General features: G+C 46.2%; 1 protein-coding gene across 1 annotated transcript; it reads left to right on the top strand.

The window, feature by feature from the left end:
- Window positions 1-685: 685 nt before the first annotated feature.
- On the top strand, window positions 686-3,729 carry LOC123071827 (bidirectional sugar transporter SWEET1a). Its single transcript, XM_044495406.1, has 6 exons — window positions 686-975; window positions 1,083-1,119; window positions 1,512-1,607; window positions 2,213-2,492; window positions 2,591-2,710; window positions 3,210-3,729. Exons 1-6 carry the CDS (start codon window positions 939-941, stop codon window positions 3,462-3,464), a joined length of 825 nt encoding a protein of 274 aa, XP_044351341.1. The 5' UTR covers window positions 686-938; the 3' UTR covers window positions 3,465-3,729.
- Window positions 3,730-12,330: the final 8,601 nt, after the last annotated feature.

The raw sequence follows: 12,330 nt of genomic DNA, 5'->3' as shown, positions 1-12,330 counted from the left end.
AAAAAACTTCTCTCCGACTCGAAACCTTAAAGTCCAATGCCCTAGTCAAAGATTAAAATCGTGGGAGAAACTATTTTGCGACGGTCTCTCCCAGCAGCTATAGTGGCCACCATAGTGGTAATTTTTCAGCTGGGAGAGATGATTTTGGAGCTATAGTGGCCACCGCGCTCACTCGCATCACCGACACCATCAAAGACGAGGCGCGCCTCTGGGCCAAGGCAGGCGCCAAAGGGCTACTTAACATCATCCCCGGCGCGTAGTTGCTAGTCTTGCCACTTAGGGCTGAGCAGACCCCTTGTTCTAGTTTGCTCCGACGCTTGTGCACCATGCCTATCGTGTACATGGCTTTGTATGTGTTGTAATCTCATGCTACATTCTCCTTCTATCAATACAAAGATACACAGCTTGCGTATTCGTGAAAAAAAGATTTTGGAGCCGTTTGAAGAGATTAACGGAGAATTTCGAGAGAGCACTTTTGGTTTGAAGGAAATGACAGTGTCCTGTACCGATGTATAGACCGTACTAGAGTACGTACTATGCCGGTGTTGCTGAATTATCACTGCCGGAGCGTATTTGTGTTTTCCCACCCAACATTCTTTCGTCACACAGGAGTAGATAAGCTCGAAATGAAGCGTGCCCTCCGCATCCTGCTCACCTCTCTCTGTTCCCTATATATCGTCTCCCTGCTCGCACCTCTTCAGTCCAGCCACACATCACCGCAGGCGCAGAGAAAGACACGCCGCATTCGTAACGCTAGCTCCCGTGTTGCCTAGCGCGGTACTGATTACCGAGCCGTTGGGAGCTGAGAGCTACTCGGTGCAGCTGAGTGCTCCTCTGTCCTCTCCACTCCTCCCCTCTCCTCTCTCTCGCACGAGAAGGATAGATAGACCTCACCTCTCCCTCTCCCCCCACCGTGCTCTTGGGGTAGAGGCGCCGAGATGGAGCATATCGCGAGGTTCTTCTTCGGGGTCTCTGGTGAGCGAGCGCCATGGCCGATGTTCTTCTTCCCTCTGTTTGGCGTTCTTTCCACCGTCTTCTTTTGTGGATTGGTCTGAGTCTGACTGCTGTTTTCCATTTGCCAGGCAATGTTATCGCTCTGTTCCTCTTCCTGTCGCCGGTGTAAGTGCTCCCGTGGCGCACCGCCTCCTTGATTCTCCCTGTGTTTCTTTCGCTGAGCTCTTGTGGTGTGAGCACAAAGACGGGATCTGAAGAACCTGTTCTTGGAGCCTTCTCTGCACTTCGCTTTCCTCTCCACGCACCATTTCTTTCTTTCTCGAAGAGTGGTTCTGAGAAACCATTAGTCAGCACATGAAACCCTGCAGATCTTTGATGCCGACTGAAAGTTAGAATCTGTGTACCATCTATCTAGAGACAGACTAACCAACTATCATGTCGCACTCCATTGTTGTTACCATTTTTCCTGAAGCTCTGAACTACAGTACATTTTTCCAGCGTGCTCGATTAATATCTTCTGTTCTGAGCGGTGAGAAATTTCTGTTGTGTTGCTGCAGCGTCACCTTCTGGAGGATCATCAAGAGGAAGTCGACGGAGGACTTCTCCGGCGTGCCATACAACATGACGCTGCTCAACTGCCTCCTATCCGCATGGTAACCAACCGCTCCCCAACCATCACATGCTTCAGACACAGCCTTGCACTCTTGTACTACTACTAGAGGCTAGACACACCGGCCTTTTCTCTAAAAAGTAGTAGTGGCAACACACAGCCTTCGCATGCACGACTGATTCTTCTTCGGTTCTTCCATGCCATTTTTCACAAAAGCAGCTCAATTTACAGTGAAAAATTCCGTGCTTGCAACCTGCAAGGATCGCCTGCTGGATCTGTTCTAGGCATGTACATATTCAAACATGTGAGCGAACAGTGCAGAAGAAACACTGCAGCTGATGGAGCCAGGCGTGAGTTGGCTCCTAGCGTAGACTAGCCTGTGTCCGGTTTCCCCGGTAGATAGAAAGAAAGCTGGTCCTGGACCCACCTGCCAGCGCCGCGACAGTGAATAGTACCACGGGCCCGGGAACGATAAATTTGTGCGTCACGGTTCGCGCACGGCCACCCTGGCCTGTCGGCGTTGCCAGCCAGCCGGGCAGTGACGTGTCCTCACGTTCATGTGCTTCTACTTTCCACCTGCTAGATCGTAAAACATTTCTCCCGAGAGAAAATTTGACTGATGGTTGGTTTGTGGTTGGGTGGATGAAGGTACGGGCTGCCGTTCGTGTCCCCGAACAACATCCTGGTGACGACGATCAACGGCGCGGGGTCGGTGATCGAGGCCATCTACGTGGTCATCTTCCTCATCTTCGCGGAGCGCAAGGCCAAGATCCGGATGCTGGGCCTCCTCAGCGTGGTCACCACCATCTTCGCCACGGTGGTGCTGGTGTCGCTGCTGGCGCTGCACGGCAGGGCCCGCACCGTCTTCTGCGGCCTCGCCGCCACCGTCTTCTCCATCTGCATGTACGCCTCGCCGCTCTCCATCATGGTACGCACGCACGCTACCCACGCCCAGCGAATTGATGTACGTACATGCTAGTAACTTTCACTAACCGAGTCATGGGCCGTGCGTGTGTGCGTGCGCAGAGGTTGGTGATCAAGACCAAGAGCGTGGAGTACATGCCGTTCCTGCTGTCCCTGTCCGTGTTCCTCTGCGGCACCTCCTGGTTCATCTACGGCCTGCTCGGCCTCGACCCCTTCATCTACGTACGTCATTCTCTTCTCTTCTCCACCCCTGGCAAGCCACGATCCGATCGACATGTCGTTCGGTTCTGATGATCGATCTGATCCGTGATCCACCCGTATCGCGCTGGCCGATGGGTACTAGCAGACCCATGCACCGCACGGCCGGTGTGCGCTGCACTGCTAGCTGTAGCCATTGAATGCTCCTAGTCCTTGGAGCGGATGGATTGGGAGAGTGCCCACCACTTGCAAGTTGCAACACACAGCGAGACATGGGGCGCATTGCTGGAGTACAACCTGTAGTTCAAAAGTAAAAACAAGCTGACACGTACTCCCTCCGTTTCTAAATATTTGTCTTTCTAGAGATTTCAACAAGTGACTACATACGAAGCAAAATGAGTAAATCTACACTCTAAAATATGTCTACATACATCCTTATATGGTAGTTCATTTGAAATGTCTAAAAAAACAAATATTTAAGAACGGAGGGAGTAGTTTTTTTTACGCGCGCGCATGCATGCAGATCCCCAACGGGTGCGGGAGCTTCCTGGGCCTGATGCAGCTCATCCTCTACGCCATCTACCGGAAGAACAAGGGCCCCGCCGCCGGCGCCGTGCCGGCCGGCAAAGGGGAGGACGCCGGCGACGAGGCCGACGAGGTGGAGGACGCCAAGAAGGCGGCCGCCGCGGTGGAGATGGGCGAGGCCAAGATCAAGGTCGCCGACACCGCCGTCGACGTCGACGAGCAGTCCGTCGACAAGGTCGCCGCCCAGGTGTAGCCGCCGCTGCAGAGAGAGTTCGCATGAGGTGACAGCAGCATAAGGCCGCTGCTTAATTAGTTAGTAGAGCTGTTATGCTAAGCAGATCGTCGGTGTCTGCCTTGTTGATTTGTTTCTTGACATGGTACGTACGTACATTTGCCAGAAAGCTGGTGCGGAACTCTCTCCCGGTCTCCCCAAAGGCCAGCCTACGGGAGAGCTATGAGACAGTACTCCGAAAATCTCAAATTGTAATTGCAAGTGTGAATTACCTCTGCTCTGTTTCTGTGTGTTGTACTCCTCCAAAGATCAAAGTTGGTTTCTGCTCCCTGGAAACAAACCCAAGAAACTTTTGCTTTCATCCCATAAACAAACCAGCATCTCCATGCGGACTCTCAAACCACTCGCATCCGTTCGGACCGTGCGGTCTGAATGTGTCTTGCCGTCTCTCAAACCACTCGCATCCGTTCGGACCGTGCGGTCTGAATGTGTCTTGCCGTCCAACGCCGTCATTTTGATTGTCGGTATCTTTTTTTTTTGCGTTCAATCTGAGAGCTTTATTCAACCAAGAAACTCCTAGCATCATCTAGAACCTGTCCAACTCTCGGTGACCATCAGAGCAAGCATGCTTCGCACAGAGATGGGCCGGTGCGTTGGCAGATCTGTTTACATGTTGAATAACAAAAGACGTAAAAGAGAAAGCTAGCTCTCCAATCTCTAAAAATAAGGGTGCCACTATAGAAAGACTATTATGGCGAGTGTTCCAGAGGTTAACGACCTCTAGGCAGTCTGTCTTCATAATCACATGTGAGAAACCTCGCAAGCTTGCAAAGATGACGCCGCCACGGAGCGCCAAGGCCTCACCTATGAATGGATCCGTCACCCCGTCGTGGGGTTTACTCCAAGCTCCCAACAAAGCCGAGGTTGAACGTGCCACACCTCCTGCTCCAGCCTTGTTCGGATCCATGTTTATAGCCGCATCAGTATTAATTTTGACAACACCCTCATCTGGCGGTCGCCACTCATGTCCGGGGAGGATCGAAGCATGTGAAGAAGGAATATCAAGTATCGCCAAATCTTCTCTGATGCGTCTCACTGTGGCCAGAGGATCAAGCTTCTCTCCATCATGGGTGATTCTGTTTCTGGAGTGCCATATTGCCCACATAACAGAGATCATTTGAGCTCTCTCCACCTCTGTGAATTGACTGTCACAAATAATATCTCTAGACCATGTATACGGGTGCAGCCTCGGTCTTCTAACACCAAGTAGCTCATGTGCTTGTTCCCAGAACAATTTGGCACGAGAGCAATGCACTAGGGCATGCATCAAATCCTCATCCATCGCAAGGCAGACATTGCATCTGCTAATGGGTCGTATATGCCGATGTTTTAGTGTACTTTCATCCGGAAGAATGCCCCTGACCACTCTCCACCAGAAGACACGAACCTTCGGCAAGACCTTGAGCTTCCACAACAGCTTCCACATCTGTTCATCGGTCTGTGAAGTATTTGTAGCCGTCCCTTCATCTAGAGCGGCACGCTCTTTCTGATTCACTAGAGCATGGTATGCTGATTTTACAGAATAGATGCCATTGCCTTCATGAGCCCACACACAAAAATCCTCACCCCCCATTGCGTAAAGAGATATTTAAAATTGCATACGCATCGGGTGAGATGAAAACATCACGAACAAGCTGAGATCGCCAAGTCAATAATTTGTGTCTATAAGCTGACTGGCAAACTCCAAGGTGGTTCCTCCTCGCATCACCCTAGGAGAGAGCGAGGGAGTACCCAGTATCCATCTATCATTCCATATGGATATAGTAGTCCCGTCGCCAATTCTTTTGATCAAGCCCAACTGTAGAGCCTCTCTTCCGGCCACAATAGCGCGCCAAATCGCTGAAGAAGAGTGCGGTACTGTGGCCTCCATGAAGAAACGATGAGGAAAATACCGTCCTTTCATGACTCTTGCACATAGTTGTAAGTGCATCTAGTGCCCCTTAGTGATTTTGGTGTATTGAAGACTTATAGGTTAAGGGACTAATGTGTTTGTGAATGTACACATGTTCTATAAGTCGATGAGGAGTTTGATATTTACAGTGAAAGTCGACCCCTAAATATGAATGTCTTCGGCTGAAGACTTTGGTTCTCCTGAAGACTTTGAAAGTGAAGAAATTGGTGTGACATTGAAGACTTGGATATTCATGCAAGGATTATGAAGCGTGAAGACTTTTGTTTTCGTAGTTTCATTTTCTTCTTCTTGAGCCATAGGAAACACCGTACTGTTAAAGGGGGTCGAGGTAATACTAAGGAAACTGATTTCCAAGTGATGATCATCTCAAAATCCTACACCTACCCAATCCTTCGAGTGAAGCCATTGGAAATCTCATATCAGTTTAGTCAATTTCTTCAGTGACAGAGACGAAGATCTTCTGGTCTCTGAGGAATTTGTTCTGGCTGAGAAGTTAGGAATTCGCGAGTGCGGATTGCCTACACAGTGAGGAACATGATAGCCCTGAAGAACTAGAACCTCAAATCCGACCGTTGATGTGCCATGCACCAGCTGTCCAAAATATCCTACCACCTAACGATCATATCATTGAAGGGCATTTATGTCTTATCATGTCGGGCTGCTCCCTAGGCTATAAATAGCCGCCCCCTACAACCACTAGCTGGTTGGCTGCTCCGAGAGAAACTGACACTTGTCATTTGAGAGCAACCCATCCTCCGAGGACTTTGAGCGAAAATCATCAAGTGAGGAAAAACCCAAATCCCAAACCCAAACACCTACAAACCCAAAGTGATTAAGCATCACTGAAGAGATTGTTCTTGTGTGGAACCGACGCTTATTACCTTTGAGGACTGTGTATCCTCCAGACGGTTAGGCATCATGGTCTGAGCATCCAAGAGGAATTGTGGATTGCCGAGTGACCAAGTATGTGAAGGTTTGGAAGTCACCTGTGAAGACTTACCACTACTGTTGGGCGAGGTCTGTGTGATATTAGCTCAAGGAGAATATGGTGAGGACTGTGTGTCCAGGACTGTGTGTCCTTGAGTTTAAATACTCAGCCGCTCCAACCAGACGTACAACTGTCACAGCAGTTGGAACTGCTCTACCAAATCATTATCTTCACCAAGCCTACTGGTTCTATTTCCTCAACCCTTTCATTTTCTCAGTTATATGTTGATGAACCTGATCATTACTGTTTGAAGACTTTGACTGAAGACTTTCTCTAATTTCTCAATTCTATTTCTTCAGTCAGTTTGTCTTCATCCTGCTTATCATGTGTTTACGCTTCCTGTACTCTGTGTTTGTCTTTCATTTCATCATGATGACTATGTTGTTGCTCTGTTATACTTATACCTGAGTACGTATTCCACTGCAAGTAGTTCTTTGCTTAGGAATTTCCTCACCCTGAAATTCCTCAGTGAAGATTTCATAAAAATCGCCTATTCACCTCCCTCTAGTCGATGTAACGCACTTTTAATTGGTATCAGAGCAAGGTACTCCCTTGTTCTGTGTGATTTTGGTTTAACCACCTGGAGTTTTAGTTATGTCGACTGCAGCTATGATCAAGGTCTCGGCTGGGTGTCCTACCTTTGATGGGATGGACTACCCCTACTAGAAGAACAAGATGCGCATGCATCTTGAGGCAATTGATAACGATCTCTGGTATGTTGTGGAAAATGGCGTTCCCTCTGTCACTTCGTCTGTGAATGCTGCTGACGTGAAGAGATTCAAGCAACTCGATTCTCAAGCGAAGAGTATCATATGTGGTCATCTGAGCAAAGGACAGTACGGCAGAGTGAGTGCTCTGGAAACTGCCAAGCTGATTTGGGACAGGCTGTCCAAGGTCAACGAAGGAGTCTCAACTCAACATGACTCCCGAGTTGATGTCCTTCGCAATCTCTTCAATCGCTTAAAAAGACTCGTCAACAAAAATATTCAGCAAACCTTCGATTGCCTCACTGACATCTCAAATGAGCTTCAAGCACTTGGTGCCACTGACATCACCGATCATGAGGTGGTGAAGAAATTGCTGAGATCATTTGACACCTCATTCGATACCCTCGCACTGATGATTCAAGAGCGAGCTGATTACAAGTCACTATATCTCGCTGATATCCTCAAGAGGCTAAACACACATGAGTTCCAACTTGCTAAGAAGAGAGACCTCTATGGACCGAGCTATGTAAGATCATGTGCATTGAAGGCCAAGGCAGCTTCTGAGTCTGAAGCTGAAGACTCTGGTAGCAACCTTCGTGACCCTGAAGAACTGAGCCAGGAGCTAGCAATGCTCGTGAAGAAATTCCAGAAGTTCTCTCGCCGCGGTCGTTTTGGAAAGTCTTCAAGAAATGATGATTCCTTGTCTCGTGACTACAAGAAGAGAACTTGCCACAAATGCAAGAAACCTGGTCACTACATGTCTGATTGTCCTCTGTGGGAAAAGGAATCAAAGAAGAAGAAGCACAAACATGATGACTCTGATGACTCAAAGAAGAAGAAGAAATCTTCAAAGTCTTCATCATCAAGATCTTCAAAGTCTTCATCTCACAAGAAGAGCAGTTCCAAGAAGGCCCGGGCATTCATTGGCAAGGAAATGGACTCTGAAGTTGAATCTGAGGATAATGTGGAAGAGGAGGAACCTGAGGAGTCAGACTCTAGTGTGGCGAGCTTGGCCCTTGCTACTGCTTATGTCAGCAAGTCCATCTTCAACACTGAAGAAAATGACCTCCCCAACTTTGCTGACAAAAGCGTCGATGACTATGCTCCCACCTATTGCTTCATGGCAAAAGGTGCCAAGGTACTCAAACATTCCCCCTTTGACTCTAGTGAGGATGAATCTGATGACAATCTTAAGCCTAGCTATTCCAAACTTGCTATAATTGTTGTTAAACAACAGAAGGCTTTAGAAAAGATTCAAAATCAACTAGACAGAAGCGATGACCTGTTGGGTGAGGAATTGAATCGAACCAAGTCTCTGACCGATAATCATCAGAGACTTCAGACTAAGTTTGACAACCTTCAAAATCATCATAACACTCTCTTAACTGATCATGAGAAGCTTTATTATGAATTTCTTCAGAGAAAGCAAGATCTTGAGAAGTTAAGACTGAGGTATGAAGATCTTTAGAAGGAAAACAATTCATTGCTTGCTCAATAGATCAGTTCCGCTCAAGAAGAATTCATTCCAACATGTTTAAAATGCATTGAGCGTGAATCTGCTAATTCATCACTTGAATGTTCAAATGCTTCTATTCCTGCAAATTCTTCAACTGTCTCTGTGGTCACAAATTCCTCATCTGAGGATACCACAAGTATCACTGATGATAATGCAGGCCTGAAGTAATTGTATGTGACAGACATTTACAAAAGCCTCAAAGGGCATCAGACTCTATGTGATGTGCTTAAAAAGCAGATCTTGAACAGGAACCCTAGGAAAGAGGGTATTGCCTTTGAGAGAAAACTCGATGCTGATGGGACTTACTGGAAACCTAAGCAGTATCCCAAAACCTCATGGATTGCTGCAAAAGGACCTCCTGTAGATCCATGCACTTTATCTGGCTTTACTTGTGATTCTTCATATTCCTCTGATGAGTCATTTGACTCCAACTACAAACTGTTTAAGAATCAGAATGGTGAAGTATTTGCTCGATATGTTGGAACTAACTGCAGGAATGGTCCCCCTATGAAGAAATTCCGGGTTCCTAAAAGATGTCTTGAAAATCTTCAGGTGAATGTCATCATGACACCACCCATGAAGAATACGAACCCTAGATCAAATTCTTCATATGGACCAAATTCTTCATATGGATCAAATTCCTCACATGGATCAAAATCCTCATATGAACATCATCATGCTAACACTTCTGTTTCGCAGGGAAAGTCTAAAGGCTATGAATATGAGCATTATTCTTTAAACCATTATGTTCATAAGTCCTCGAAGAATTTCTCTGCTTATTCATATGCTTACCCTAACCACTCTTCTGTGAAACGAAGTGCACTGGGTTCAATGCCATCCTTTTCTTATGGAGCTCGCAGAATGATGAACTCTTTGCCACCCCTCCAGATGTGGGTGGTGAAGAAAATAACTAATCTCTTATGCAGGGTCAGGTCTCCAGACGAACTTAATCGTCTAAAGAATTTGCTGGAGACCTGAATGTGCTTGAATGGACACAAGCTAATCATGAAGAAATGAATTACTCATTTCTCACGTCCTCACATTACTATTGCCATATCTATTACTGCTGATGAAATTGATATCATATTCTTCACTGATGAAGTATATGGGTTCGTAAGTTGCACTAATTCATCTGCAGGATGAACAACCTAATGCTATTGAGTGGGTCCTCGACAGTGGATGCACGAACCACATGACTGGTGACAGGAACTTGTTGATGGACACTGATTTGTCACCATCTCATCTGAAGCATATCACCTACGCTAACAAAGGCAAAAGCAAGGTATTGGGTCTAGGTAAGGTTGCGATCTCAAAGCATCGACACATGGACAAAGTCATGCTTGTCGAGTCCTTAGGATTCAACCTCATGCCTGTCTCAATGCTTTGTGATCTTGATATGGTTGTCATCTTTGGCAAATATTGTTGTATTGTGCTAATGGAATCTGACAACTCCAAAGTCTTCGAAGGCTTTAGGAAAGGAGACTTGTACATTGTTGATTTCTCTACAGGACCACAGCCTCCCACATGTCTACTTGCAAAATCTTCAGAATGCTAGCTATGGCATCAACGACTTGGTCATGCTGGGATGAGGAACTTGCATACACTCGCAAAGAATAAGCATGTCATTGGCATCGAGGGTGTCAAATTTCTCAAAGAGCATCTTTGTGGGGCTTGTGAGGCTGGAAAGATAACCAGAGCCAAGCATCCCTCAAAGACTATCATGACCAATTCTCGTCCCTTTGAACTACTTCATATGGATCTCTTTGGCCCTACTCATTATGCCATGTTCTCTAGTTCTGCATCATTATATGGCTTTGTCATAGTTGATGACTATTCTCGATACACATGGGTGCATATCATCACTTACAAAAATTAAGTGCAGGAAGTCTTTAGACGATTTTCCTCAAGGGCTTCCACTAACTTCGGTGTGAAGATCAAGCATATCAGGATTGATAATGGAACTGAGTTCAAGAACACTGGACTCGATGAATATCTTGATATACTTGGTATTACTCACAAGTTATCTGCTCCTTATACTCCTCAGCAGAATGGCGTCGTGGAGAGCAAGAACCGAACTCTTGTTGAGATGGCTTGCACTATGCTTGATGAATACAAGACGCCTCAGCGTTTTTGCCCTCAAGCCATCAATACTACGTGCCACATCATCAACAGGGTATATCTTCACAAATTCTTCAAAAAGACCTCATACGAACTCCTCACTGACAAGAAACCCAATGTAAGTTATTTCAAAGTCTTCGGTGCTAAATGTTGGATTAGAGATCCTCACCATCACTCTAAGTTTGCACCGAAAGCACACGAGGGTTTTATGCTTGGTTACAGAACGGACTCGCACACCTACAGAGTCTTCAATCTAAATCATCACAAGATTGTTGAAACTGTAGACGTGCGGTTCGATGAAACTAATGGCTCGCAAAGAGAGCACCTACCTCCTGTGCTAGATGAAATGTCACCTGAGGAATCCATCAAGTTCAAAGCTACTGAGGATATCATCCCTACCGAAGAATCTGCTAAAGAAGTCATTCCGGATCGTGAAGAAAATCACGTTGGTGCTGCTGAAGAAACTGGTCCTGAAGAAATTGCTCGGCCAAAGCAAAATCTTCAACCCGCACATCCTCATGTTGCAAACAAAGTGCAGATCAAGAAGATCATCAATGACATGAACGCACCAGGTCCTCTCACGCGCTCAAAAGCTTCACATTTATCTAAATTTTGTGGGCATTTTGCGTTTGTCTCTATCACAGACCCACTAAAGTTGATGAAGCATTCATGGAATCTGAGTGGATTCAAGCCATGCAAGATGAATTGCATCAATTCGAGCTCAACAATGTGTGGGAGCTTGTCAAGCGACCAGACCCACACAAGCACAATATCATCGGTACCAAATGGATCTGCCGCAACAAACAAGATGAAAATGGCCTCATGGTGAGGAATAAGGCTCATCTTCTAGCTCAAGGCTACACACAGGTTGAAGGAATTGATTTCGACGAAACTGTTGCACCTGTTGCTAGACTTGAGGCTATTCGCCTATTGCTTGCTTATGCTAACCATTATAATATCATCTTACATCAAATGGATGTGAAAAGTGCATTCCTCAATGGTAAGCTTGAGGAAGAAGTATATGTTGCTCAACCACTAGGTTTTGAGGATCCAAAATTTCCAGATCACGTCTACAGACTCAACAAGGCCCTCTATGGCCTCAAGCAAGCACCTCGGGCATGGTATGACAAACTCAAGGAATTCCTCATGAAGAAAGGCTTCAAACCCAGTTCACTTGACCCAACTCTTTTCACTAAAGCATATGATGATGAATTATTCGTGTGCCAAATATATGTTGATGACATTATCTTTGGCTGTACTAACCAACGTTACAGTGATGAATTTGCCTATATGATGAGTGAAAATATGAAATGTCTATGATGGGAGAATTGAAATTCTTCTTAGGTCTTCAAATTCGTCAACAATACAATGACATATTCATAGCTCAGGAGAAATACCTCAAGGATGTGTTGAGGAAATTCGGCATGCAAGATTGCAAAGGCGTCAAAATCTCTATGCCCACAAATGGCCATCTATACACTGATGAAAATGGTAAAGACTTTGATCAAAAGGTATACCGCTCCATGATTGGCTCTTTATTGTACCTATGTGCATCGAGGCCAAATATTATGCTTAGTGTTTGCATG

This window comes from Triticum aestivum, chromosome 3B (genome assembly GCF_018294505.1).
Source record: "Triticum aestivum cultivar Chinese Spring chromosome 3B, IWGSC CS RefSeq v2.1, whole genome shotgun sequence".
Classification (NCBI taxonomy): domain Eukaryota; kingdom Viridiplantae; phylum Streptophyta; class Magnoliopsida; order Poales; family Poaceae; genus Triticum; species Triticum aestivum.
This window is presented reverse-complemented; position numbering and strand designations above follow the sequence as displayed.

Bases quoted from the DNA above. Each gene is read 5' to 3' on its own strand.
- LOC123071827 (XM_044495406.1), top strand. From the start codon at position 939: ATGGAGCATATCGCGAGGTTCTTCTTCGGGGTCTCTG. The intron at 1,120-1,511 runs GTAAGTGCTCCC...GTGTTGCTGCAG, and splicing joins TTCCTCTTCCTGTCGCCGGT to CGTCACCTTCTGGAGGATCA. The intron at 2,493-2,590 runs GTACGCACGCAC...GTGCGTGCGCAG, and splicing joins CCTCGCCGCTCTCCATCATG to AGGTTGGTGATCAAGACCAA.